At 45.9% G+C, this 27,760-nt stretch overlaps 1 protein-coding gene across 2 annotated transcripts; it reads right to left on the reverse strand.

Moving 5' to 3' along the window:
- Positions 1–1,481: 1,481 nt before the first annotated feature.
- MTDH (metadherin) lies at positions 1,482–26,982 on the reverse strand. Of its 2 annotated transcripts, none has more exons than XM_069731666.1 (12): positions 26,419–26,982; positions 17,682–17,783; positions 16,784–16,868; positions 15,140–15,280; positions 14,320–14,535; positions 12,775–12,861; positions 12,495–12,566; positions 11,172–11,296; positions 8,163–8,279; positions 7,010–7,111; positions 5,380–5,521; positions 1,482–3,688 (listed from the first exon to the last, which is right to left on the reverse strand). In XM_069731666.1, exons 1-12 carry the CDS (start codon positions 26,764–26,766, stop codon positions 3,618–3,620), a joined length of 1,608 nt encoding a protein of 535 aa, XP_069587767.1. In that variant the 5' UTR covers positions 26,767–26,982; the 3' UTR covers positions 1,482–3,617. The 2 variants fall into 2 exon arrangements, with proteins under 2 accessions (XP_069587767.1, XP_069587766.1); XM_069731665.1 differs by having other exon boundaries at positions 12,495–12,593.
- Between the last annotated feature and the right edge of the window lie 778 nt (positions 26,983–27,760).

The following is a 27,760-nucleotide window of genomic DNA, read 5'->3' on the forward strand; positions in this document are numbered from 1 at the left end:
ATAAGAGTATCTTCGGCACTCTCGAATACTATGTTCAAGTCCCCGCGGCTGTTCGACAGCCACAACACATGCATGGATTGGACGTTTACTTTGCAATCCCTGCATGTTACAGCGATGGGGACTTGAACATACCTTTGGCGTGCTATAACACCTTATCTGAGCACATTCACTCAACACTAGTGGACACTAAATGTGGTGTAGGTACACTGGAGCTCAGAAGGGAGGGGACATTTGGCTTTGGGAGCACAGAATTCACTGGTTTTTTTTTTTTCAGGGATGAGGTGCCATACTGCTTCTCCACATCCTTTGTGTTACCAGTAAAGTGCAAACCCCCAATATTTCCATTGACTGTTGACAGACTTGATTTTTTGTGGACTGAGTTGAAGCTTTTATTGGGAACATTTTGGATCACATTTCTCAGGCGCACTACGCTGAGCACTTACATTGGAGTTTCCATCTAAATGTCCAAAACCCCAGATCCATTCACTATAATGTGGCAGCAGCGTTACTCTGGACTCTGTCCTTCTTTACAGAGGTGCACAAAACTGTGGTTGACCGCGCTTTTATGCACACTTAAAAAGACGGATATCGCCAGATCATAGGCCAGACGGCATCCATAGTGCCTCCATCTGTCTGAATCACGGATTTCAGAGATTTGCATGGAAACCCTTGTGTAAGCGCTCAGCACAGAGTGCAAGATAAATGTGCGCCGAACCTAACTGCGATCTTTGGGAGGCAGAATGAACAAATCAGCAGCGGGTCAAGAATTGGTTTTATTTTTCACCCTATTCCTTGTGCTGTATAAGTGATTAGACAACTTTATTCTTTAAAGTCTTTTTGCTGCGGTCACTGAGAAAAGCTATTTTTTGCAAAATAAAAAAAAAGGGATTTTGCATTGCCATACTTTGAGACCTTTAATTTTTCTATATTTCTGCTGAAATTTTTTTTTTCAGATAGTTAAAAAAAAAAATTGTAAAAATATTTTAGAAGTCACTCTGATCACTGGTATAACTGCAATTGTAAATGCACATTGGTAAAAATGCAATTACAATGCGTTACACTGACAGATCGCCTTTTAGACCATGCACCTCCCCCTCTTTTTCTTTGATTGACAGCTCTGGCTTCACAGAGCCAAAGAGAAGTGGCAATAGAGGGTAATCAAGAAGGTGGGAAGGTGCACTGAAATGATTGACCGAATCATGATGCATCAAGATGACCATGATGCACCTGTACTGTACTTGTTTTTGCTTAGTATTTAGTTATATTTTTTTTTTTTCCTAAAGTAGAATTTGCACAAAACGGTCAGGGGGTCTGATGCAAAACCACAGACAATGGTGCTGTTTTGGAGAAAAAAAAAATCTTTACTACCCTATACCAGAGTATAACACTCCAATGAAGCCTTTTTCTTGCCAGCATAAAATGTATATTGTAAAATTAAAAAAATAGAAACCGTGAACTCCAGGACGACAGATGAGACACGCTGGATTTGCAAGATTTATTTAAACAAAATCAACTTAGAAATATCACTGAATTAAACAAAACGTTCTGAACATGTAAACGTCTCTGACATGTTCCTGGAATTTTCTCTATGCTTAATACATTTGTGTAAAAATTTAGGAATAGTTTTCAAGGGATTAACTCCCCCTTTCCCCCCCCTCCTCCTTCCCCACCAAAAAAATATTCAAAAATATTAAAGTTGATCCGTTGCCAATGATCAGTAAAGGCATTAATACAGCCTGTCCATTCACTGGGTACTAGTGGCATCAACGTGGCACTAAGCACTTCTGGTTTTAGGCCAGACAAAAAGGCAGATGTCAATCTCAATTTTATTACTAGGAGTCATTCAGGATCAGAGAAAAAAAAAATTAAAGGTCTGGTCCTGTTCCATACAAATTACCAATAGATTGTGTATGGTATTAAAGGGAGTGTCAGCACAAAATGACTGTTCAAACCAAGCGCAGACACTCCGTGCAGCTTTGGTGTGGCAGAGCATCTCAGTGCACCTTTCCATCTACTTGTTTTGCATCCATCTCCGCCCTCCTCTGTCTTGATTGACAGCTTTGGCTTTACTGGAGGTAGAGATGGGCGGCGACAGATGGAAAATAAGGAGGTGGAAAGGTGCATTGAACTGTGCAAAAAGGTGCACAGAGTGCATGTGCTTGGTTTGAACAGTCATTTTGTGTTAACAAAATCAAAATCCCTTGCTGGGTTGCGATTCAAGTCATTGGGTCTGAGCTGCAATACCGGAGACAATCTATGGACTAAAGTGGAGTTGTTGTGTAATCCCACACACCCATTTCAAGACCAAAAGACCCCACAGATGAGAGATCTTAGAAACCGAGGAGGCTTACAATGCTGGACTGTGAGGACAGGATTAGGGTTGATCGGTGGCATTGGTTTCCATTGTATGATCCGGCGTTATAAATATTACATGGCTCTCGTCTTGTAGCTTCAGCTTCTGCATTTGGTAAGGCTATTTACAACGTCCGTCTTACCATGCACAATGTACAGATACAAGTTAGCGGTAAAATTGTAAGAAACGGTGATGAAACCTACACACTTCAACGCGATCTGACAGGTTGTAAGCCGAGGGGGCGAGGGGCGCTACTCTTAGAACTAGGCGTGTGTCCTTTTTATTATTATTATCGTATTGTAAAAAACACTAATTCTGTTCATGAATCCTAAACACTACGGGTTAAGGCAGTAAAAAACATTCCTGATTATTGGAGGTCTTGACAACGTCAATTAAAGCTGTCTGAAGCCACCATGCCCATACCCAGAATCCAGTATAGCTCACGATATATTGGACAAAAATGGCCACCTCGTCAATTACCAATGGTAGCCCTAGAAATGATACTGCGTTGTTATCACCAACCACGTCCTTGAAAACATGATTATTAGCCGCGCTATGGCTAGAGTGCAAGTATTACATTGTATGGGACGTTACAGTATGGTAGAAAAAAAAAAGGGGACGCGCAATAAAAGAAAAACAAACTAAACCTAATACAAAAGGATGATTCTAGTAAATCCGAGATGGAGGGGAAAAGGAAAACGAACAGAATAGGAACTGCTCATACATTCACTAGATCACAATCTCCTATTCACTGACGGCTCACACACCCCATGATACTCTTGAACGATTCATAACACTACAGGCTGGCACAGAGCTACCGTAAAACAATAGCCACAGATATATAAAAAAGGACGATGGGGGAAGAGGGACGACAATGAGATTATTTCACAGAATGGTCCTGCATACGTTCCACTCAAGACTCGACAGGGCACAGAATGAATGTAAACAGGTCGCCATTTAGTAAAGTCAGGAATTCAAGTCCCTTCTGTATCAAATTAAGAAGTTCTCAGTTGGCAAATATACGATCTTCCGAGCGCTTCCATCGCTGCCGTATGGTTTTGATCTCATCCACAAACATTGAGTTCCTTTCTTTTTTTTGTGTGTGTATTTTTCCCCCCCTCCTGCCTGTAGAGAGGTCACATTGTCAGCAGTTACTTTTAAAAATGCGGATTTTTAAAAAAATTCTGTACATGTTCACAAATTATTGCATAAACAGCATAATCTTCAAGAGTGTCTGAACATGTTTTCCAGTGATGGAAGAAAATCACGTCTCTCTTCGGGCCTTTTTCTTCTTCTTCACTTGCTTCGGGGATTCCCAACTTTCTTCGGACTTAGCTATAAAGGTAAAATGCATATGAATAAGAATCGGCTCGATAAATCCCACTGAGCAGATGCACGCAGTAATCTCCTTACATAAAATAAGACGTTGGACTTTATTAACGTCGGGTGGAGGCGTGACGCCACAGATTAATGTTCGTACTAAATCTTCAGCCTAGATTCACGCATTGTCTGGATGCCACCGACTTTGTGCAATTAAAATCTGCAGCATTTTACAGTAATCAGCAAATTGGATGAATTTCATCTTTCTCATCCACATGAAAGCATCCACAAAATGCAAAGTGTGAACCTGACCTTACCTGCCTTGCACCCCTTTTATTATGTGTTTTTGACACGGTTTCACCATGCTTGTCAAGAGGATGTGGCCTATTGGAAATTGACAGGCATAATTTGGCTTAACCACTTAGGGCTGGTGCAGACTAGCATATTTTTCAGATCACGTACGATCTCACAAAATATCGGAACGCATTCTCGAACCAATGCTAATAAAAAAAAAAAGCAAGCAAGCATGTGAAAAGAAAATCGCTGTATGCTCACATTTAATCCGATATTCAAATTCTTCTCGACCAAGTCAATGAGTGCGTGGAACACATCGGACTGCACTCGGATGACAACTGAGTGAAGTCCAGTTTCCACGCACTGGAGAAAATTTTCCCCATCTTCCCCTCATCCGAGAGAATCAGATCACACTATGTCCAGAGCATGATCTACATAAATCAACCAGACTCTTTAGCCTGAAAAAAAATACAGGGTCGACTGCATCTGCCCTTAATCTAATCTCTAGACTTCTGCCCTCTGATGAAGCTATGGTGAAACGTGCGTCGGGCACAAACATCTGAGCTGATGTGGTTTGTTTGATCCAGTCTTATTAGGTTTACTGTTTTTTATTTTTTTGTCCCTGTGTGGTCTCTTATGTGGCGGTATCAGGAAGGGCATTACATGCTTATGAGACAGCCATTTATGACCAGTGTGTAGCACATCATATGTAGCACTCAGTTGGCACTTTGCAGTCACTTTTTTGCATACTTATTATAGCACTTTAGTGGATATTTGCATATAGTGCTATATAAATTTTGCAAGATCAATTCAAATAATTTTTTAGGAATTATTTTCTGCACTTAGCACATTTTTCCCTTCATATCTACCTGTTAGTGGTGACACTGATATTGCAGAATGGAGTTTAAATATTAGGAACGTTTACCATATTTAGGGACGTCAGATCCCCTTATTCTACCATCATTTATTTAATGTATCCTGTAATATTTGAGCATTTTTTTTATTTATATGCTGAAAAACCACTCATTTCTATATTGACATCCATAAAAGCATTGCCACGTACATTTTAAAGGCTTTTATACATTAATAAAGTGAAGTTTCTGATTTATGGTAGGTCTTTCTTTATAGGTTTATTAGTATCAAACAGTGAGCTATTTTGATAAATTTAAGTGCAATTTTCTAAAATGCCTTTAGTCTACAGTTGCACGGACTAAAAGCTGGACAACTTTATTAAATCAGACTAATTTTGTGAAATACTAGCATCCCCTCAATGGTGGAACACAAATGGAAACGTGCATTTCCTCCAGTGTCTTAACACACTATGAAAAAATTCCCATACAGGCCGACAAAAGGATTTTCTAAGAAATTGACCCTCTAGTGATGGGCTGGACATTCATCAGGTGCAGCATTACCTTGTGAAGGCGGAGGCGCACTGTTTTGCTTGGGAACGGAAGCGTTGGGCTCCTGCGGCTGCTGTGCTTGGCCAGAGCTCTTCTCTCCCTTATGAATGATGGGAGCCTCAGTGAGTACAGTATGTTGACGCTTCTCCGGTTTCTAGAATACATTTTCAGCGATTATATATTCTTATAAGACGATTAAGCAGCAATAGCCAGAGGTGGTGCAAACAGATTCACAGGGGCTGGTTCAGTGGCCATGGCAGTAACCGGTGGCTGCCAGACTGGATCCCAGTGAACCACCTCTACCCTAATGGCATTTCGACTCATTTCAATAAATATCCGGCCTGGCGTGCCATCATGGATGCAGCGTGACGTACATGTGACGCTGCATACAGACCGGGTAATCAAAGGAAGAGCCGCGGATACTGGGATGTGGTTCGCTGAGCTGGTCCTGCAAATCAATTTGCACCAATTCTAGCATTAATATTTATGTTCAACACTGTTCTGTCATCCTGGCAACTCACATAAAAGTGAATCGTTAACTCATTAAGATGCTCCCCCCCGTCTCCATTTTTCCACCGCTCCTCTACAAGTTGCTAGCTTATTATTGGAGTGGGATGGCAGACGCTCGTGAGCGACATCGCCAGCTAACACGCCATTCACATAACACCGTGATGGAATTATTCACACTGTGGCTTCACTCTCCATACTACTGGAGGGATGGGGTATAGCCAGAATAGAGTCATGGGTTTTTAGCTGCTAGAGCAATCCTCAAGGACGCATATACCTATTCAGACCTGATATCATGTGCAAAGTAACTGTTGCTTTAAGGCATGGGAACCATGAGAGATATTACATAATACATTGATTGAATGGTTTCAGCCAGGTATGTTTGACTCAAATGCTGTGACGCTTCAGAGAAAGGAAAAATACTTGAAAAGCCCTATAAGCACACAGGGAGTGAGGCCTGTCACTGCAGAGAAGCCGCTGGGGAGCAGACTGGTCTCCCGGTGGCTTTTAAAGTGAAATGCCGCAAAGTTTCAGAGTCAAACATACACAGCCAAAATCATACAGTGTCTGATACATGCTGCCCGTAGTCCTCTAAAATGGATGTCCAGACATGATTTCTCTTATAAGAAGAAGAAAAAAAAAAAAAAGCACATAACATAATAAAATAATAAGACATACTTACTGTACAGATCCCTCACCGTTCCAGCTCCAATACGTCACCGCTGTGGCCAATTATTGGCTGCAGCGGTCACAAGCCATTCTGGAGGAAACAGGAACTACGGAGCCCGGCTGAGAACCTGGGCAGCATTGGATCAGGAGCAGGAAGGGATCAGTAAGGGGAAGTATTAATCATTTTATTATTTTACAACTTTTTGGGAGGATATTACAAAAACGTTCAGGAGAAAACCACTTCAAGCATGTATAAAAAAAGAAAAGTAAGCAAGGGTGAGAACAGTCTTAAAAGTAAAGCAAATGAAAACTAAAAAGGATTTCTACTTACATTATAAGTTAAAACTCATAAAAGGCAATAAAAATAGAAACTACACAAACTATATAGACGTTAAATATGGCGCACTTTACACCACAGGATTGTTATGAAGTTGTGGTTGGCTACAAATTTAACACTTGGACCTACCTCTTTCAGTTCATTATTTTTCACAACTACTGTGGGGATTACAGGAGGGGGGACAGAATCCTCTTTGTAGTCCTCTCCAGCATCCCTTGTGCTTTCTGCTTCCTGAATGAAAAACACATGATAAAATGTCACAACAGTCAATTTCTAGTATCGGGCAAACGTGCTCGGAAAAGGTGTTATCTGAGCATGCTTGGGAGCTAACAGATCTTCGGTGTGCTTGGATAATATATTGGAGTCACGGCGGCTGCATGTCAGCCTCAACACGTCCAGGGTTGCCCATTTGTAAGGAAATCCTTGCATGTGTTGTGTCTGTCTAACAGAAGCGGGACATGCTGCCGCAGGGACTCCAACATAGTATCTGAGCATGCCAAAGACACTCATAACACCTTATCCGAGCCCATTCACTCAACACTAATGGCGAGATAAAACATCTACGTAATGGTGTGAATGGCACCCTATGTGTATTTTAAATACTAGGCCGTCCGTAAGTGGTTGTTTCATTACTAGTTTTGCACCTGCGCTGCCCCAGACTTTATTATGGGGGACCTGCTGAATCTTGTTGTGCATTTGTGTATGGACATGGTATTGTTCTGCTGCTTTTTCAGTGATTTTTTTTAATTGATTTTTAGTCCTTTTTTCAGTGACTCTACTGATTGGGATCTTACAGGTTGCTTCCTATGTTAACATATCACAGAACAATGTTTTAGCTAAAAGCCTTAAAAGACTATCTGGGTCCTAATAATCATAGTAAGTATTAAGCAAAGAAGTAGATTGCATTATGTAAGGACGTTTGCATTAAAGATGTTGTCCGGCGTGATGAAACTCATTGCTAAAATCTTTAATGGTATAAAATTACAGAATAATACTAAACAGATCCCTGCTGCTGCTTACTAGTCCCCTGCAGCCCATCATCAGCTGTAGAGAGCACCCCTGAGGCCCACGCTGAAACATCTGGATGTCAGGATAGAGGCTAGTTTAAGACTAAGGTAAGGGCATGGAATCAAAAAGGAGGCCATTACTCAGTCCTTTATTGTTTATCATTCTAAACAGTTTGCTCCCGCTGAACATTCCCTTTTAAAAAGGTGACAGGAAGAAATCAGAGCATCTACATGCAGCATGAAGAGTCTACGGAGCAATCCCATAGCACTGGTACCTGTGTGGGAGAACCGGACTCTTCTTGTTTCTTCTTCTTTTTCTTCTTCTTTTTAGCTTTGCTGCCAGCAGACGTTTGAGCAGATTGTTCATCCTTTTCTTTATCATCATCCGAGACCTGCAACACATAGAACACGAGGGTTACATAAAAACATAATGCTCTAGAGCAGGGGAGGGCAATTAATTTTCCCGAGAGGCATCATGAGAGACCGTGACTGTTGTGGAGACCGAAGCAATAAGCTGAAATTAATTCTGCTCGATATTAAGGACATTAATATATTAATTGGGATCACTTTATATTGAGAATTAAGTATGCCAACACCCACCGTATGATCCAACACACAGCAAATCTACAGTAGGAGCCCACACATAGCCCCCTATATACTGCGTAAGTACACAGCCCCCCTATAAACAGCATGAGCCCCAACACAGACCCCTATAGTGAGCCCACTCAAAGCCCTCATATATAGCATGAGCAAACAGCCCCCATATACAGGATAATCCTCCACTCACTTTATACACAATACGAGCCCCCAGTCTCCCACCTTATACACAGTACGAGCCCCCAGTCTCCCACCTTATACACAGTACAAGCCCCCAGTCTCCCACCTTATATACAGTACGAGCCCCCAGTCTCCCACCTTATACACAGTACGAGCCCCCAGTCTCCCACCTTATACACAGTACGAGCCCCCAGTCTCCCACCTTATATACAGTACGAGCCCCCAGTCTCCCACCTTATATACAGTACAAGCCCCCAGTCTCCCACCTTACATACAGTACGAGCCCCCAGTCTCCCACCTTACATACAGTACGAGCCCCCAGTCTCCCACCTTATATACAGTACGAGCCCCCAGTCTCCCACCTTATATACAGTACGAGCCCCCAGTCTCCCACCTTACACACAGTACGAGCCCCCAGTCTCCCACCTTATATACAGTACGAGCCCCCAGTCTCCCACCTTATATACAGTACGAGCCCCCAGTCTCCCACCTTACATACAGTACGAGCCCCCAGTCTCCCACCTTACATACAGTACGAGCCCCCAGTCTCCCACCTTATATACAGTACGAGCCCCCAGTCTCCCACCTTATATACAGTACGAGCCCCCAGTCTCCCACCTTACACACAGTACGAGCCCCCAGTCTCCCACCTTATATACAGTACGAGCCCCCAGTCTCCCACCTTATATACAGTACGAGCCCCCAGTCTCCCACCTTATACACAGTACGAGCCCCCAGTCTCCCACCTTATACACAGTACGAGCCCCCAGTCTCCCACCTTATACACAGTACAAGCCCCCAGTCTCCCACCTTATATACAGTACGAGCCCCCAGTCTCCCACCTTATACACAGTACGAGCCCCCAGTCTCCCACCTTATACACAGTACGAGCCCCCAGTCTCCCACCTTATATACAGTACGAGCCCCCAGTCTCCCACCTTATATACAGTACAAGCCCCCAGTCTCCCACCTTACATACAGTACGAGCCCCCAGTCTCCCACCTTACATACAGTACGAGCCCCCAGTCTCCCACCTTATATACAGTACGAGCCCCCAGTCTCCCACCTTATATACAGTACGAGCCCCCAGTCTCCCACCTTACACACAGTACGAGCCCCCAGTCTCCCACCTTATATACAGTACGAGCCCCCAGTCTCCCACCTTATATACAGTACGAGCCCCCAGTCTCCCACGTTACATACAGTACGAGCCCCCAGTCTCCCACGTTACATACAGTACGAGCCCCCAGTCTCCCACCTTACATACAGTACGAGCCCCCAGTCTCCCACCTTATATACAGTACGAGCCCCCAGTCTCCCACCTTATATACAGTACGAGCCCCCAGTCTCCCACCTTATATACAGTACAAGCCCCCAGTCTCCCACCTTATATACATTACGAGCCCCCAGTCTCCCACCTTATATACATTACGAGCCCCCAGTCTCCCACCTTATATACAGTACGAGCCCCCAGTCTCCCACCTTATATACAGTACGAGCCCCCAGTCTCCCACCTTATATACATTACGAGCCCCCAGTCTCCCACCTTATATACAGTACGAGCCCCCAGTCTCCCACGTTACATACAGTACGAGCCTCCAGTCTCCCACCTTATACACAGTACGAGCCCCCAGTCTCCCACCTTATATACAGTACGAGCCCCCAGTCTCCCACCTTATATACAGTATGGGCCCACAAATATAGGGCCTCTCCCCTATATACAATATGGCCCACACAGGGGTCTCCCTCCTCCACAGATAGCAGAGATATAAGGATGCCGCCGTGGAGGGCAGCCACATTGTACGGCCCGTGGGCCAGTATTTGAATCCCGTCAGCTGTCTTGGTTCTGGTCTGGATTTATCAAGAAAAGTTTAATTGTTAAGGTGTGCACACAACACGTTTCTAAAAACTTATCAGTTCCGCTGATGTGTTAATCACTTCAAGGACTGCGTGCATTGTTAAATTTTTGCAGCACTTTTTAAGGTGGTTTCCACTTTGAATTCACCTGAAAAAAGATGTCGTGTTCACGAACCATCAGACAGTGCCAAGTGACTGGACACTTGTATTAAAAGATCCATCATAATATAATAAATCTCATTTTAACACTATCTAATCTAAGTATACACCACCTATTAGCTGGCTTTGTGCCAGAAAAGTGCACCGCAATTTTGGTGCAATATTTCGTACATATTGTCTTCTGATAAACTATGCCCCTTTTCAGCGAGATCACACCTCTTAATATTGGACAAGTCATAAAAGTGTCTAAAACACAAATATGATACAAATCTGAAGATGTAAAAAAAAAAAAAAGTTTGAGCATTTCGGTTGCTACATATCCACAGACCTACAAAGATCCAGAGTGAACCTCTTCCTCTATTGAGTAATTGATTGTTCATGTGTATTATGCCCCGACATTGCCGTGAAAAGGTCGGAGTGCGTAACTTGGCAGACAAGGCTCCAGGGATCGGCACGTGAAGCTCCTGCACTTCATAGGAGGTCGCTGTTACCTTAGGGACTTCTTGCTCGGGCTCCTCAGTCTGTGGACTTAGCGCTGGTTCTTCTTCTCCATAGTTCCCCCACTCCTCGGCAGGCGCATTCCAGTCAGAGCTGGGGTCGGATGAATTAAGACCATCTGCACATATTAATGTTAAATGAATTATATGACCCGATCCAGTAAAAAGATGTCAAAGCCATTTTTTTTTCATTATGGTAGATTAATAGTGAGACAAGAACGCGTTTCTATTATATTGCCTGTTCGTGCTGATTTGCCATGTTGCTTACCCCATATGCAGGGCATTGCAGGACCTTAGGTATCCATGGTTACGACCCTTCGTATAGTGACAGTTAGCTGCTAGTGGTCGTAACCATGGATAACTAAAGTAAGCGAATCAGTAAAACTATGCTACATTTCTAATTGCAGGTACTTGCTAATATTACACCTACCACATATATTGGGAAAGGATCTTAGAAATGGGAATACCCCTTTAAGCTCTGTTCACACCATGTAAATGCTTCAGGGGTATATGCCGGATATATTGAGTTCCGTGGGCTTAGTGCAGTGGCAGACGGAGTCTTCGGCTTTTTAATAAAACAAAGTCTCATTAAAATGAAACCTACACTGCAAGGAGCAGCTGTATAGTCCGCTGTATAAAGAGGTTGTATCACTTGTTTTTTTTATTAATTAAAACCAGATACACCCTTTTTCTAATAATATATTTTTTGATTACTTTCCTGTAACTGATTCTGAGGACGGCCATCTTGTCTGATGCTATTAACAGCATTTACAGAATTGCTTTACAGAAGCCACAATGTCAATGGCGACCTGTACTCTGAAGCTATTCACCGACTGCTACAGGACAGTATTATAGGGGAGCTGTGTGATCTGTCAGCATTCACAGTGCAGGGAGAGGAGGAGGTGAGCTGTGACCATCCACAATTGATGTTGGATTCTGTTATACCCATATGTACAGGTTACCAGTCATAATCCTGCCTGTGATAATAAAGAGATCACTGCTGGAAAGTGATCTCTTCAGAACAGGAAGCCTATTGGAAGAATCAGTAACCATTGTGAAAACATCTTAAAACTTGATGTAAACAATAGCTCAATTTCTGCTGACATGTTCTTTTACACAAAAGTTAAAAAAAAACAAAAACACATTGGTTTTTAGAGATCAATATTAGTTTACGTCTTAGCCTCCTATGTAATTATTGTTCCAGTAATCACCTCCAATTATACAGACACCTAAAGAATTGTACACTTTACATGGAAATTATCAAGAGAATATTAACGGGAACCAACAGGGAGAAAAATCAATGAAGTTCACACTTACTGAGGCCGGACCATTCGTCATCCGCGCTGGGCTCTGCGGGTGTCACGTCCCATTGCTTTTCAGTCACACTTGCTGCAGGAACAGAATCATTGACTCCAGCTTTACATAAGAACAAGAGAAACTATGACAAAGCTGAAACACTAAATAGCAACGTTAAAATATACACAATACTTTATTATTTTGCACGAAGGTTTAATATAATTAACCATAAAATATATATCTATTTTGAAATATATTGCAATTCTTTTTAAATATGTATATTTGGAAGAGTAAATCATACCAGAGACAGCATTGTTTAATCCCATGGTGGAAAACGGGGGCCTCTTCTCGGATGAATTCACTCTTGCATCCACATTGGACCATGTGGCTGGAAAGAGACTGAAGTTCAGTTTCCACAGAGCTGCACTTACAGCGCGAGACAAGAATTCAGGAAGATTGCAATGAAATTATATAGGTATGTTTGGGGAAATAATGTTAATGATGTGTATGCCACAGGGTCAGAGCACTTACCCAGGTCCTGTTGCCTGTGAATGCTGCAGGTCCGTTGCGCCCCTATTAAATTCCGGGATCTGTACAGCATTGTACTAGCATGTGAGGGGACCGTCAGGGTGGATAAAGATGGCCCTCAGGAGTTGCAGAGTGCGGAAGTCTCACCGTGAGCGAGAAGTGCCAGATCGGGGGCGGGTTCACGTCGGGAGGGCGGAGCATCGGATTGCTCCGTGAATAGGCTCAAGCCGAGGCCTAAATTTCAGCGGCGGGCCGGAGTGCTCTCCCGGTTTGCGGCCTAGAATAGGCCGAAACCTGGGCCTAAATGTTTTATGCCGACTGTAATGCGACGGGGAGGAAAGGGATAGTCTGCACTCTAAGGAGCCCTCCGCCTGCAACTTATCCACGATTGTGAAGGAAACCGCCAGAGATCGCAGAGCCCGGTTGCTCAGCCTTCAGGTTAGCTCTGCAGCGTGGACGGTGCAGGGGAGCCCTCCATCCACCATCCCTTTGATAGGAAGGTGGAGAGGGACCGTCCGCCTCCTTCCATCACCGCTGTTCAATGCTGTGGGGGCTGCGTGAACACCATAGATGCCTCTGTACATCCTAGAGGTTAACTCCCTCAGCATGTGTCAGGGCTGTTGGTCTGGCCATAAAGAGCCTGGCTGCAGAAGGGGTTACGTGGAGGCGACACTCCATATTCCCGTCTGTTGTTGGTGTGGGGAGAGTGGTGCCCTGAAGGGACTCGTCACCCCTAAAATAGAGCTCAGGCATATCTTTCAACGGTGTAGGAGGGGGTACGTGGAGGCGACACTCCACGTTCACGCCTGTTGGTTTGGGGAGAACGAAACCCTGAAGGGTTCAGTCGCCCCTGTAATCCTTGAAAAAGTTAGTAAAAAGTAAAAATATATAAAAAAAAAAATTGTGGTCTGAATAGCAGACCCATGTGCCTCCTACAGACACTAAGCAAGAACTGGTTTGGCTGGAGCCAGAGGGCGGTGTATACTGCAGAGGAAGAACTAATCTTTTTTTGTATTCACTTAGTGTCAGCAGCATACACCCACGGTCCTGTGTCCCCCAATGAGGTGAAGGAGAAAGTATTTTTGTGCTATGCAGTGGGGATTGGGGACTTACATACAGCTTACTATAATGACTAGAATGCTGTTAAAGATGGCTTCTAGGTGCTGGTTGTACTTTATATGGGGAAAATCTGGTGATAGCCTAACTGGTTAAAGGGAACCTATGTGCACAGTTTTGTAAGACTTTTTTTTTTTTTGTGCAACAAAATTCGATATTGTGAAAGAAAAATATATAGGTGTATGTAGATAGACCTTCTTACCTATTCCAGGGAAGAGTGAACGTTCGCCCCATGGTGCGCTCCAATCCTTCCCATTAGCGTCTACGTTATCCTGGTTCCAGGTGCAAGGCTCGGCTTTTTTCTTGCCTGCTGTATTGCTGGGGGGCACCCATTTTTCTTCTACTTGTTGGGCAGGAATCACTTTTGTCGGCTTCTCATTCCAACTACTCCCATTTAGAGCAGAGGCTTCGCTTGGGCCTGGTGAATGTGCAAAAAGGTAAAAGAAGATAAGTGAACAGAGGTATGAGACCATGCTGAAACCTATGTCACCTGCTGTTTTGGTATGTACATACATTATGATCCTTCACCCCTGACCAGCATTTCCCTTCCCAATACGTGCTTCCATCTGCAAATCATCTTCATTAGTAATTACATTTCCTGAAAACCTCTTCAAATACTAAACTTCAAGTAAGTGAATTCTGAAGTAGCAGACTGGCGCCCGAGCTGTGACATAAGCTTCTTTACCTTCTAACTTTCTGAATTCACTGTCTGGAGCGATCAACTGATCTTGCAGGTCTCGCTCCAAGCAAACCAACTTTGTGGCAGGAAGCACTTGGCAAAAAATTTTGTAGTATAAATGATGGCTAAAATTTGCCATCGCTGTAAAGCAAGGACAGCTCAGACCTATAAAAGTGGTGCAGAGTCACCCGTACAGGGTTCAACTCCTATCTCATTCATAGAGCGGTCCTATGAAGTGAAGTGCTCTCCCACCTTGAATCCACAGGCCACAACATAGAAGAATCCCGCTCTTAATATAAAGCATGCTGAATAAAATGAAATAAGGCTATAAAGGTTATGTCACCTTTAGCTTTTCGGATGTTTGCAGACTGGGTTGACACAAAGGTGAAAGACTCGGTATCGGGTACGGTGTCAACATCGGCTCCTTTGTCACGTTTGCGTTGTTGCCTTTTCTCCTTGTTGCTGATTTTGGTTTCCCAGTTTCCTGTAAAATAAATATCCATAAAATCACTGAAATGGTCTTCAACGAAAAAGAAACTGTAGCTGCATTATGTCTATCCTTATTTATGGAGACAATGCCGAGCCAATTAATGTCCTATATATCTTTATAGTGATGGGAGCCTAGTTATTCCTGGTAATTCCTTGGTTGCCACCATGACATTTTCTTTCATAGTATGGCACGATCTGGTATCCAAAGTGTATAGGAAGTGACGATCATTCTCTGGGCTGAATGTCGCTCATGCTGATCACTCTCCGCACCTTCTCTACGTAATGATCCTCGGTGTGTTCAGCAACCAGACATCTTTCTGCCCTTCTTGCCATAACCATTGACTGCTCAACAGTGAATAGAAGGACCCAAAATGCATTTTTTTTTTCTTTTTGGAGAACGTTTTAAATTTTTTCGTACATTTTCTAGTGCTATTAACGGGAACCTGTCACATGAAGAAACACTATTAACCTGCAGATATGGGGGTTAATCTGCGGTTTAACAGCGTTCTGAACCTGCCCGGTGCCCAATGAATGTTATTCCTCCTGGTAACATTTCGGGTTCAGTCACGGGGTGATGTCGGTTCAGCCATAGCTCTGTGTATAGAGAGCAGCGGCTGTAACCATGCCCCCCCATCAGTGACTGAAAGCAGAATCAGAATTAGTGGTGGCTGTCAGTCAGTGCCGATAAGTGGTTACAGCCGTCACTATACACAGAGCGGTAAATGAAACCGCCGACACCATCCCCGTGACTGAAATCCCAAACGCTACTGGGAGGAATAAAGTCAAAGTTCATTACCTCCTGACAATGGGGGTCCAAGGTTCAGAATGCTATTAACCTGCAGATTAACACAATATCTGAAGGTTAATAGCATTTTTTATGTGACAGGTTCCCGTTAAGGGACTTGATCTTGTTTTTGCAGTTTGGTATATACAGTGTACCTCATGCTACTGGACCAAGAAGGATGATAAAAGTGGCAATCCTTTTAAAGAACCGGGGAGATTGACTAAGCTAACTGCACCAGAATTCCAACCTGCACCATATTTATTAAGTATTGTAGACATTTTCTTTGCCTGTTCTGACAAAGGGCATGGCTTTGCTGAAAGGAGACATGGACCAACATGCCATATCATTTGCCAAAAACATGCCATAAAATTGCATAAAAACTAAGCCAACTAATAGGTGTAGACTTTAATATCTTTATACCATCTAGTCTAAGACCACAACCCACTATGATAAATCTGGCACATTTTGAGACTGTCTGTCCAAGTTTGCCGCCAGTCTGCAGCCTCAGCAGTCAGGGTATTGGTGGTTGTGATCACTTCTGGTCGATAAGAGGCCGTCACAGTTGTAGTGCTGGAGTGAGTGGGTGGGTTTGGATAGCAACATTCATTGGGTTTATTTATTTATTTTTTTAAAGGAAGGCTTTCACATATTAACTGAGTGGAAAAACCCTTTAGGTATAAGAATAACACATTCATCTCTACAATAAGAGCTTACCTTCTTCAGCTTCCTTTTTATCCTGGTTGGATGATGGTTGTGTTGGTTTCGTATCCGCCTTTGGTTTCTTTTTGTTCTTCTTTAGCTAAGAAAATGCAAAACTTGAAACTCAGTTCTCATATAAATACTTCATTGTTATTGAAGGGACAATGATCTACATACAGTATTTTATGTAGGATGGTGTAACGGGTTATGTCTCTGAAACTGAAGTTTACGGCACAAGTTTCTACATGAGCACCAGAAATCAGACGTAGATAACCTTTACACTGGCTGCAGGGAATATGTGGGTGACATAAACCCTGGATATTACATTGGTGGTGTTAAAGGAGACATGCACCATCCTCGCCTGACTTCATCTAACCGCTTGGGAGTCCCAGGGAGGATCCCATATAAAAACAGGTTGTTCCACAATTACAACTTCTTAGCTATTCTTATGACAGGGGAGAAAATAAATCGCAGGGAGTTCCAATGACCACATCAATGGGGGATACTGAATGATTTCAATAGAAGAGCCGTTGTACATGTGGCATGATTTGTCTATTGGACTGATCACGGGTAAGCGATAGTCAACTTCGCTCAGTCCTATAGATGAAATGTGCCATCCATATTGGGGACACAGGACTTCTGTTCTTATGATCAGTGGGCAGATAAATGGCAAGACTCCCATATAGACACAGATCCTGGGGGGACGACACCTTTTAATTATGGGACAAGCCTTTTAAATTGTCTGAACACCTCAGCAAAGGATTATTCTAGTGGATTAGAGGAGGCGTTAATATACTGGGAAAATGCGCCAATTACGGTTTTCCCTTCAACAGGGCTGTGCCACGCCAGTAATTCAGGTCCAATATAATTAGTGAGACATAAGGCAGCCTGCAAAGTGGCCAGAGAAAATCACCTTCTCATTCTTCTTATCTGCGTCAGATGCCTGCTTTGGACTTTCTTTCTTAACAGCAGGGATGAGGACTTCTTCCGAGAGCTCCACGGGCCGACCGTTGGGCTGGAAAAGAAAGTGACAGCATTAGCTAATCTATGAACGGACTGCAAAGGTTTTAGACAGTTGTTGAAATTAATTTATATAAATGAATATGAAAAGTGAATGAACCAAAGAAATGGAACTCTCACAAATATTCGGTGTTACTGCCCTTTGTCGTCAAAACAGCATCAAATGCTCTGGGTACACTTGTACTTACACGCAGTTTGTGACGGAACTCGGCAGGAAGGCCGTTACTAATATCTTGGAAGACTAACCACAGATCTTATGTTGATGTAGGATTGAACTGCATAATGAATAAGTATTAACTGTATTTGTCAGCACTGAGGACACTAATAAAGGGCAACGTTGAGGACAGCAAATCCAACAGAAAATAGATACTCCAGCTCCGATAAAAACTTGAAATCTTTAATAATCCAAATGGTTAAAATAGATAATCCTTACATGTGGTGGACCAAACAGGTGTTTGTAATAAATAAGGCTACGCGTTTCGACCTAAATCGGTCTTACTCAGGGCATGAGATATCATCAAGTCTGTCTCTGGGATTACATGAAGAACAGAAGACTATGCACAAGCAACATCCACAGAAGATCTGAGGTTAGTTAACCAAGATGTTTAAATCAACTTCCTGGCCGAGTTACTTCAAAAACTGTATGTAAGTGTATCTCGAGGAAGTGATGCTGTTTTGAATCATCTTTAAAAGGAACCTGATATATTGAAAAATAGTACCTGATCTGCAGGCAGGAGGATGTATAACTTGCATTTTTTCCATTAAAATCTCTGGTGTTTGTAAGCATGAGAGTCCAGTGGGCGGTCCATTTGTGATTGGACCATCCTTCCTGTGTGACTGTGCATGCAGAAAGTTGTCAATCACGAGTAGTACTGCCCACAGGACTCATGTATATGAACACCAGGGATTTCTATGAATAAAATGCAAGTTGAACTTAATCTTTTCCAACAATCCTATATATAATTCTGCTCAGTTTCTCATCTATATTGAGCTGTCGATAGATCAGATGGATGGTACAACGTCATAGGTTCCCTTTAGGCCGGTTTCACACGTCCAGGTATTTCCGGTACCGGAGATATCAGTGTGCTCACGTGCGGCAGCCGTGTGCCGCACCAGGATCGTGTGTACGGCGCCGGGAAGCAGCGCTGCAGTAAGCGCTGTTCCCCTGCTCGTGGTGCTGAAGCTGGCTGTCATCCCTTCTCCCCTGCTCAGCCGAAAGCAGCACGAGCAGGGGAGAAGGGATGAAAGAAAAACCGACGTGGGGTCCCCCCTATATTTTACAACCAACCAAGCAAAATTACAGGTGCTGGCTGCTATTCTCAGGCTGGTAAGGGGCCATAGATATGGCTCCCCCCAGCTTTAAAAAATAAGCCAGCAGCTGCCCAGAAAAGGCGCATCTAGTAGATGCACCAATTCTGGAGCTTTGCCCTGCCCTTCCCACTGCCCTGTGGCATTGGCATATGGGGTAAAGAGGGGATAATGTCACCTTGCTATTGTAATGTGACATTAAGCCGGCTTAGTAATGGAGAGGTGTCAATATGACACCTATCCATGACTAATCCCACAGTTGTGAAAGAGTTAAAAAAAAAACAAAACAAAAAAAAAACACATTAAGAATAAAGTATTTTAATGAAAGAAAAAAAACAGGTTTTATTATCTTTTTTTTAAGCTCAATCCAACCGAAGCCCTTGTTCTCCTGTAAAAAAAAATTCCAAAATAAAAACAACAATATCCCATACCTGTCCGCCGTACAGTCAAGTTCCACACTGTAAATCCATCTCAAGGGGTTAAAAACATTTACAATTGGGAGCGCTGCTAATGCAACCGCTACCGGCTGTAAACGACTGGGGAATGAATGAATGAAATGCAGGGGCGGAGCTTTGGAGACTAGCGGTGCCTACACCGAAGCTCCGCCCCCTGGCGGCATGAACTCATATGAACTTTGTAGCGTGGCCTTATATTCAGAAACTTTCCCACGCAACAGAGTTCATATGAGTTCAAGCCGCCAGGGGGCGCAGCTTCGGTGACGGCACCGCTAGTCACCAAAGCTCCGCTCCCTGCATTTCATTCATTCCCCAGTAGTGTATAGCCGGGAGCGGCCGCATTAGCAGCATTCCCAGTTGTAAATATATTTAACCCCTTGAGATGGATTTACAGCGTGGAACTTGACTGTACGGCGGACAGGTATGGGATATAGTTGCTTTTTTATTTTGTAATTATTTTACAGGAGAACAAAAGTTTTGGTTGGATTGAGAGTTATGTACAATAAGGTAATAAAACCTGTGTTTCTTTATTTCATTAAAATACTTTATTCTTAATATGTGTTCTTTTTTACTCTTTGACAACTATGGGAGTAGTAATGGAGAGGTGTCTTATTGACACCTCTCCATTACTAAGCCGGCTTAATGTCACCTTATAATAGCAAGGTGACATTATCCCCTCATAATGAAGGGATGACAGCTGACTTCAGCACCACATGCAGGGGAACAACACTTACAGTAACGCTGTTTCTCCCGCTGCGGCCGGGCGCACGGAGGAGAGTGCACACTGTTCTCTGTGTGCACGTGTGCGGGACGTGCTGCCGGTAAAAAACGGACATGTCTCTGTGTTTTGCACATGGACACGCGGTCCATGAAAACCCGCTGACATCTGCATAGACCCATTCATTTGAATGTGTCTACGTGTGTCAGCGTCTCGGGTACGTGAGAAAACTGTCACTACAAGTACCGGAGGCACCGACGTGTGAAACCGGCCTTAAATGGTAACAAGTGACAATTGGAACAAAAAACGCAACGCTTTAATTTGTCATTTGACAAAAACATTCTCCATAAAGTATTTGCAAAGCTCCTTAGTGCCAGATATATTTCCTGTGTAGTGGGCATTAGGGTTTATAGCCGCTGGGAAAGCCTTGCGTTTTCAGGATTACCAGCCAGGACTGCGGGGCTCATTGCCCATAATAACTAGAGTTTACATGGCATCTGTGAAACCGTACAGGGACAGCAGACTGCCATCTGAGGCATTAGTACGTCGCCACTGCGCATACAGCTGCTGCATATGGCAGTAAAAGGAGATGGACAAAGACATCACATGTTACTACCAATAAATCTGGGGGGAGGTGGGCTATGCACACAGCTGCTTGTATAGGGTAGTACCCACAACCCAGTGAGAAGATGCATTTACAATGGCAGATTCCTGACCATAAGCAGTGCCAACATAAGGTGATTGGGGCTTATGTAAATGCCCATTTGCAAAGTGAATAAAAACTGTATTGGGATCATTAATATGACGTTGGTTCTCATACAGTTTGCTTCATCCCTGTTCACATGGGGAGACATACTGCTGGCTATTATTTCAGCAAAATAAGATGCAACTGGGTGACCATTCATTACTGTTAGGCTATGTTCACATGTCCCAATAGTGATCAGTTATAACAGAACCAGCAGTAATTCATCGGCAAAAAAAAAAAAAAGTTTCAGACACAACTTAATCCGATGTTAAATAACTGATCTCTGCTGGATCCAGTAAGCAAGAAAACAAAACTGATCTGTTACAAACAAAAAAAAAAATGATTCCTTATTAATGGATCCGTCTACCATAGACTTCAATGTAAAAAAAAAAAAAACACAGATCCTGCAGAGAACAGTTACTTAAAGGACTAAATAGTTATGTCTGCACAACTTTTTTGCCATCAGATTGCTGCTGGATCAGTTCTAACTGATCATTTCTGGCAATGTGAACATAGCCTTATGGCTGTAATATGGCCTCGATTATCTGCTTTACTCCCAGCATGAGCATAAAGAAAAGTGAACTGATAAAAGGCAAATAGCAGCGCTGGATGGAGTTACACATTTCACAAGACTGGGAACTGGTTTCTAAATCCAGCAGAGAGTGTCGGACCGCTGACTGTACGCTTCTGGGGTAATGCAGGGGTGAAGGAGCAGAGGGCAGATGGAGGTCTCATCTACCCTGCAAATAGAAATAGGATTGCCTGCTACAATATTAAAAAAAAAAAAAAATTACAATCGCCAGTAAGTAAAACTCCCAGAGTCGCCTCATCTGTCAGGTTATTACAAATTGCAATTCTTAGCCTTTCCAGTCTCTGAGCAGTGCGCTAGCTGCATTTGCTATCTGGGTAGATAGTATCACATCTACGATTCATGCATTGCATGGACCCATCGATCTCTACAGAACCAGCAGACTCATATTATATGTACACATACCTCTCGTTCTCAGGCAGATAAGCTGCTGCCAGAGGAAATATGGCAGTGACCCTCACAGAACACAGGAGGACTCGGCTGAGTCAGACATCCTGCATATGTATGGAGGAATCAGAAGAGATGGCTGAAGGCTGAATTTCAGCCAACAGCTATCTATTGTGTGTGGTGGGCAAACCTAAGTACCACTGCTGAGTGCCCCCCAAAACTTGCTTGCATGGATGCTTTTTCTAAGCCATGTCGGTTCACAGGATGGGAAATAATGAAATCCCAGGCTGCCTATACATATCAGATCACAATGATGTGATGTATATGACATGTAAGCTTTTAATTGCCTCCAAAATAGACAGCTACAGCTCCTTGTTGGGGGTGAGGTCTGGGGTCATCCTTGGGTCAATGGCACTGTGGACAAACCACCACACCACTGACAATCACTCATCCCCTATTCATCTCTAAAATTGTGCTTTTAAAAAGTTTGCCTATCAGAGGTCACTCAGATGAGAACTGTGCCCCTTCACCTGTGATTTTATTTTATTTTTTTGCTCTAAAAAAGTAGAGCCAAACAATTATTTTCCTATATTTCAGGTGCCGTTCTTCTCATCCCAGTAGTCAGAGATCTCTCTGCTGAGTCACTAATCAAAGGCCTCCGAGGGACCTGCACAGGAAGCCACTCTGGGAGCCATCATCTCCTATGCACTCGGGAAAACCCAGACAGGCTCGTGAGAAAACGACAAGAATCTCAGAATCAGAGTCAACCTCGTCACCCTGCAGTTTCAATTGGAAGAAGTATGCAGGGCGAAAATTAACACATCATTTAAGGGGTATTCCAGTCTACAGAGACTATCTTCTTTAGATAGTTGTGGGTACCACCTCTGGAACCCCCCATGATTACTAAAATAGAAGGAAAGAAGAAGGGAGCAGACTACAGTTAGGAGATGAATGGAGCCAGGATCATGCAGGACGGTGAGGAGAATAGACATGTGCTGCAGCCTAGTGGGTGCTTGGCCCTAAAGACAGATCAGAGAAACTTCTGATCCTGGCTGATAAACCCTTTGGTTGCTGCAGTTAAGAGTCATCAAGCAAGGGTCTTCAGGTAAATAGATTTCACAATAACACTGTCAGGGACTGGGGGACCCCTGTGCAGCTGAATATAAGAACAAAAATTTCCACTACTGGACTGCCCCTTATTAATGGCCCATTATTCTGCTTAGACAAAATGAACACTGCAGCCACTGACTGACTGTAGTGCTCACCCGCCAGGGGTAGTACCACTAAGTATGGAGGAGTAGCGCTGGTGGTACCAATTCTTTATCTACCTCCCCAAACCCAATAACAAGAGGTTGCTAGTAGTAGGCAATCCCCAATTTGTGGATTGGATTACACGGTGTGTGACACAGTAACAATATAAAAAACAAAACAATGGAAACAAACAAAATGTTTTCTTTATAATAGCTGCACAAAAACCTTTTGACTTATACAGTAAATTAGAAGTACACCAAACTTCTGCTGCATCATACAAAGACCTCACACAGCCGTATCATAAAAAAAAAGAGTTAAGACGAAAAAAAGTTTCCCTTAAAGCACAAATCCAGCATGTTTTTAAAAAAAAAATTTCAGGGCTAAACTAGAGCTATTAATTTTAGGTCCCTGTCTTAAGCTCTTCCCGATGCTGTTACAGTCCTGCGCTGCCATCTTGTGACCACTACTTCTGACTGACTGAAAGTCAGAGGTAACAGTCACAGGCTCAGCTGTCTATTAGGGCCTCTCACAGCCTTACATCAAGAGTTGTGGCTTTTGCGGTGTCATTGCCCCCTGACAGGATGCCTGCCCCCTCCTCCGTGTCATTGCCCCCTCTGCCATGTCACTGCCCCCTGACTGACAGGATGCCTGCCCCCTCCTCCGTGTCACTGCCCCCTGACTGACAGGATGCCTGCCCCCTCCTCCGTGTCACTGCCCCCTGACTGACAGGATGCCTGCCCCCTCCTCCGTGTCATTGCCCCCTGACAGGATGCCTGCCCCCTCCTCCGTGTCATTGCCCCCTGACAGGATGCCTGCCCCCTCCTCCGTGTCACTGCCCCCTGACTGACAGGATGCCTGCCCCCTCCTCCGTGTCACTGCCCCCTGACTGACAGGATGCCTGCCCCCTCCTCCGTGTCATTGCCCCCTGACAGGATGCCTGCCCCCTCCTCCGTGTCATTGCCCCCTGACAGGATGCCTGCCCCCTCCTCCGTGTCACTGCCCCCTGACTGACAGGATGCCTGCCCCCTCCTCCGTGTCACTGCCCCCTGACTGACAGGATGCCTGCCCCCTCCTCCGTGTCATTGCCCCCTGACAGGATGCCTGCCCCCTCCTCCGTGTCATTGCCCCCTGACAGGATGCCTGCCCCCTCCTCCGTGTCACTGCCCCCTGACTGACAGGATGCCTGCCCCCTCCTCCGTGTCACTGCCCCCTGACTGACAGGATGCCTGCCCCCTCCTCCGTGTCATTGCCCCCTGACAGGATGCCTGCCCCCTCCTCCGTGTCATTGCCCCCTGACAGGATGCCTGCCCCCTCCTCCGTGTCATTGCCCCCTGACAGGATGCCTGCCCCCTCCTCCGTGTCACTGCCCCCTGACTGACAGGATGCCTGCCCCCTCCTCCGTGTCACTGCCCCCTGACTGACAGGATGCCTGCCCCCTCCTCCGTGTCACTGCCCCCTGACTGACAGGATGCCTGCCCCCTCCTCCGTGTCACTGCCCCCTGACTGACAGGATGCCTGCCCCCTCCTCCGTGTCACTGCCCCCTGACTGACAGGATGCCTGCCCCCTCCTCCGTGTCACTGCCCCCTGACTGACAGGATGCCTGCCCCCTCCTCCGTGTCACTGCCCCCTGACTGACAGGATGCCTGCCCCCTCCTCCGTGTCACTGCCCCCTGACTGACAGGATGCCTGCCCCCTCCTCCGTGTCATTGCCCCCTGACAGGATGCCTGCCCCCTCCTCCGTGTCATTGCCCCCTGACAGGATGCCTGCCCCCTCCTCCGTGTCACTGCCCCCTGACTGACAGGATGCCTGCCCCCTCCTCCGTGTCACTGCCCCCTGACTGACAGGATGCCTGCCCCCTCCTCCGTGTCATTGCCCCCTGACAGGATGCCTGCCCCCTCCTCCGTGTCATTGCCCCCTGACAGGATGCCTGCCCCCTCCTCCGTGTCATTGCCCCCTGACAGGATGCCTGCCCCCTCCTCCGTGTCACTGCCCCCTGACTGACAGGATGCCTGCCCCCTCCTCCGTGTCACTGCCCCCTGACTGACAGGATGCCTGCCCCCTCCTCCGTGTCACTGCCCCCTGACTGACAGGATGCCTGCCCCCTCCTCCGTGTCACTGCCCCCTGACTGACAGGATGCCTGCCCCCTCCTCCGTGTCACTGCCCCCTGACTGACAGGATGCCTGCCCCCTCCTCCGTGTCATTGCCCCCTGACAGGATGCCTGCCCCCTCCTCCGTGTCATTGCCCCCTGACAGGATGCCTGCCCCCTCCTCCGTGTCATTGCCCCCTGACAGGATGCCTGCCCCCTCCTCCGTGTCATTGCCCCCTGACAGGATGCCTGCCCCCTCCTCCGTGTCATTGCCCCCTGACAGGATGCCTGCCCCCTCCTCCGTGTCATTGCCCCCTGACAGGATGCCTGCCCCCTCCTCTGTGTCATTGCCCCCTGACAGGATGCCTGCCCCCTCCTCCGTGTCATTGCCCCCTGACAGGATGCCTGCCCCCTCCTCCGTGTCATTGCCCCCTGACAGGATGCCTGCCCCCTCCTCCGTGTCATTGCCCCCTGACAGGATGCCTGCCCCCTCCTTCGTGTCATTGCCCCCTCTGCCATGTCACTGCCCCCTGACTGACAGGATGCCTGCCCCCTCTGCCATATCATTGCCCCCTGACAGGATGCCTGCCCCCTCTGCCGTGTCACTGCCCCCTGACAGGATGCCTGCCCCCTCTGCCATGCCATTGCCCCCTGACAGGATGCCTGCCCCCTCTGCCGTGTCACTGCCCCCTGACTGGATGCCTGCCCCCTCTGCCATATCATTGCCCCCTGACAGGATGCCTGCCCCCTCTGCCGTGCCATTGCCCCCTGACTGGATGCCTGCCCCCTCTGCCATGCCATTGCCCCCTGACAGGATGCCTGCCCCCTCTGCCATGCCATTGCCCCCTGACAGGATGCCTGCCCCCTCTGCCATGTCATTGCCCCCTGACAGGATGCCTGCCCCCTCTGCCATGCCATTGCCCCCTGACAGGATGCCTGCCCCCTCTGCCATGTCACTGCCCCCTGACTGACAGGATGCCTGCCCCCTCTGCCAGCTGTCATGGCCTCCTCAGGTTGCAGACATGTGGGGCTTCTTGCACTGCTGTGCCCATGGCGATACCCGGCGCTGCCCACCATGCCTCCTCACCTTGGCCTTGTCCGCCGGCTTCTTCCTGCTCTTCTTCTTGGGCTCCTCCACCTTCACCGCCTTGCTGGGCAGCGGTGGCCGGGGCAGCTCCTTCTCCTGCGGTGCCGGCCGCTTGGAGCTGGGGGGACCTCGGCTGGTGGCACAATGGAGCAGCAGGAGCAGGAACAAGAGCCCCAGGGAGACGGGCACCGCCAGGAACACCCAGGCCGGGTACCGCTGAGGCTCCAGGCCTAACTCCAGGCCCAGCTCCGAGCGCAGGAGCCCGAGCCCCGTGATAAGCAGCTGCCTCAGCCGGGAGGACACCTCCTCAGCCTGCTGGGCCGCGGCCTCCTGCCATCCTGAGCTCATGGTGAGGAGAGAACCGTGTCACCGGGCGGCCCGAGGTGCCCCTGCTGCCCGACCCTCCGGGCGCCTGTGCACGTCAGCAACAGGGAAAGAGAAAGACAGCAGCGGCCAGACAGCACTAAGCGGCGTCCCGGCTCCGCCCAGGCCTAGCGCAGGAGCAACGTCATCACTCCGGCCGAGCGGACGCCATGTTGGTGTAAACTGGGAGTTGACCGCATCACGTGGTACAGGGTAGGGAGACGCTGACGTGGCCGAGCTGCTGGCGTGATAGTCACGTGACTATCCCACTTAAAAAAAAAAGGCATATTTTAAAAACGTGTTATCTCCATGTTGTTCAAGTAATAGCCGCGTGTTTATGCTATATAAAAACCTAAATATTGATATTCTCAATTACATATACTTTGCCAGTACTTGATATGGCGACGTAGGTGATTCCAGCAGTGAAATTGAGAAAGTGACGTACTGCGCATGTCACATCCTATGACTGCGCATGCGCGTGGTTGTTAGCTGCAGAAACCAGCTAACGTTCTCACAGTCAGTTACACTTTGCAGAGTGATTTCTCCGCCTCATCAGGATCTCTGCTTGCTTGTCAGGGAATGGGAACATTTTATTATTCACTGCATCATTTCTTTTTCTCTTTTGGCCCAAATCATTAACCTCTTCCTGGCTCAGAATTTTTTTTCATTTTTTTTGCGTGCTTTCCTTTTTTACCCGCCATAACTTTCTATTTCGCAACAGTTCGAGGGATTTTTTTTTTTTTTTTTGCACGATCCCATACAGTAACTCTTTTGAATGACCCGATGTATTGAAAATATCCCTAAAAAAATTCCAAGTGTGGTGTGAAAGATTGCACGCAAAATATCCAGGTCCGCCATAGGTTATGGAATTTTGGTTTGAGGACATTCATTCTTCAATAAATGAAAATGACCCGGTAGCCTGATTCTCCAGATCAGTGCGATTCTGGGGAGACCACACTTGTCCTGATTTTTTGTTATT

The sequence above is a fragment of the Ranitomeya imitator genome, chromosome 6 (genome assembly GCF_032444005.1).
Source record: "Ranitomeya imitator isolate aRanImi1 chromosome 6, aRanImi1.pri, whole genome shotgun sequence".
Lineage (NCBI taxonomy): Eukaryota > Metazoa > Chordata > Amphibia > Anura > Dendrobatidae > Ranitomeya > Ranitomeya imitator.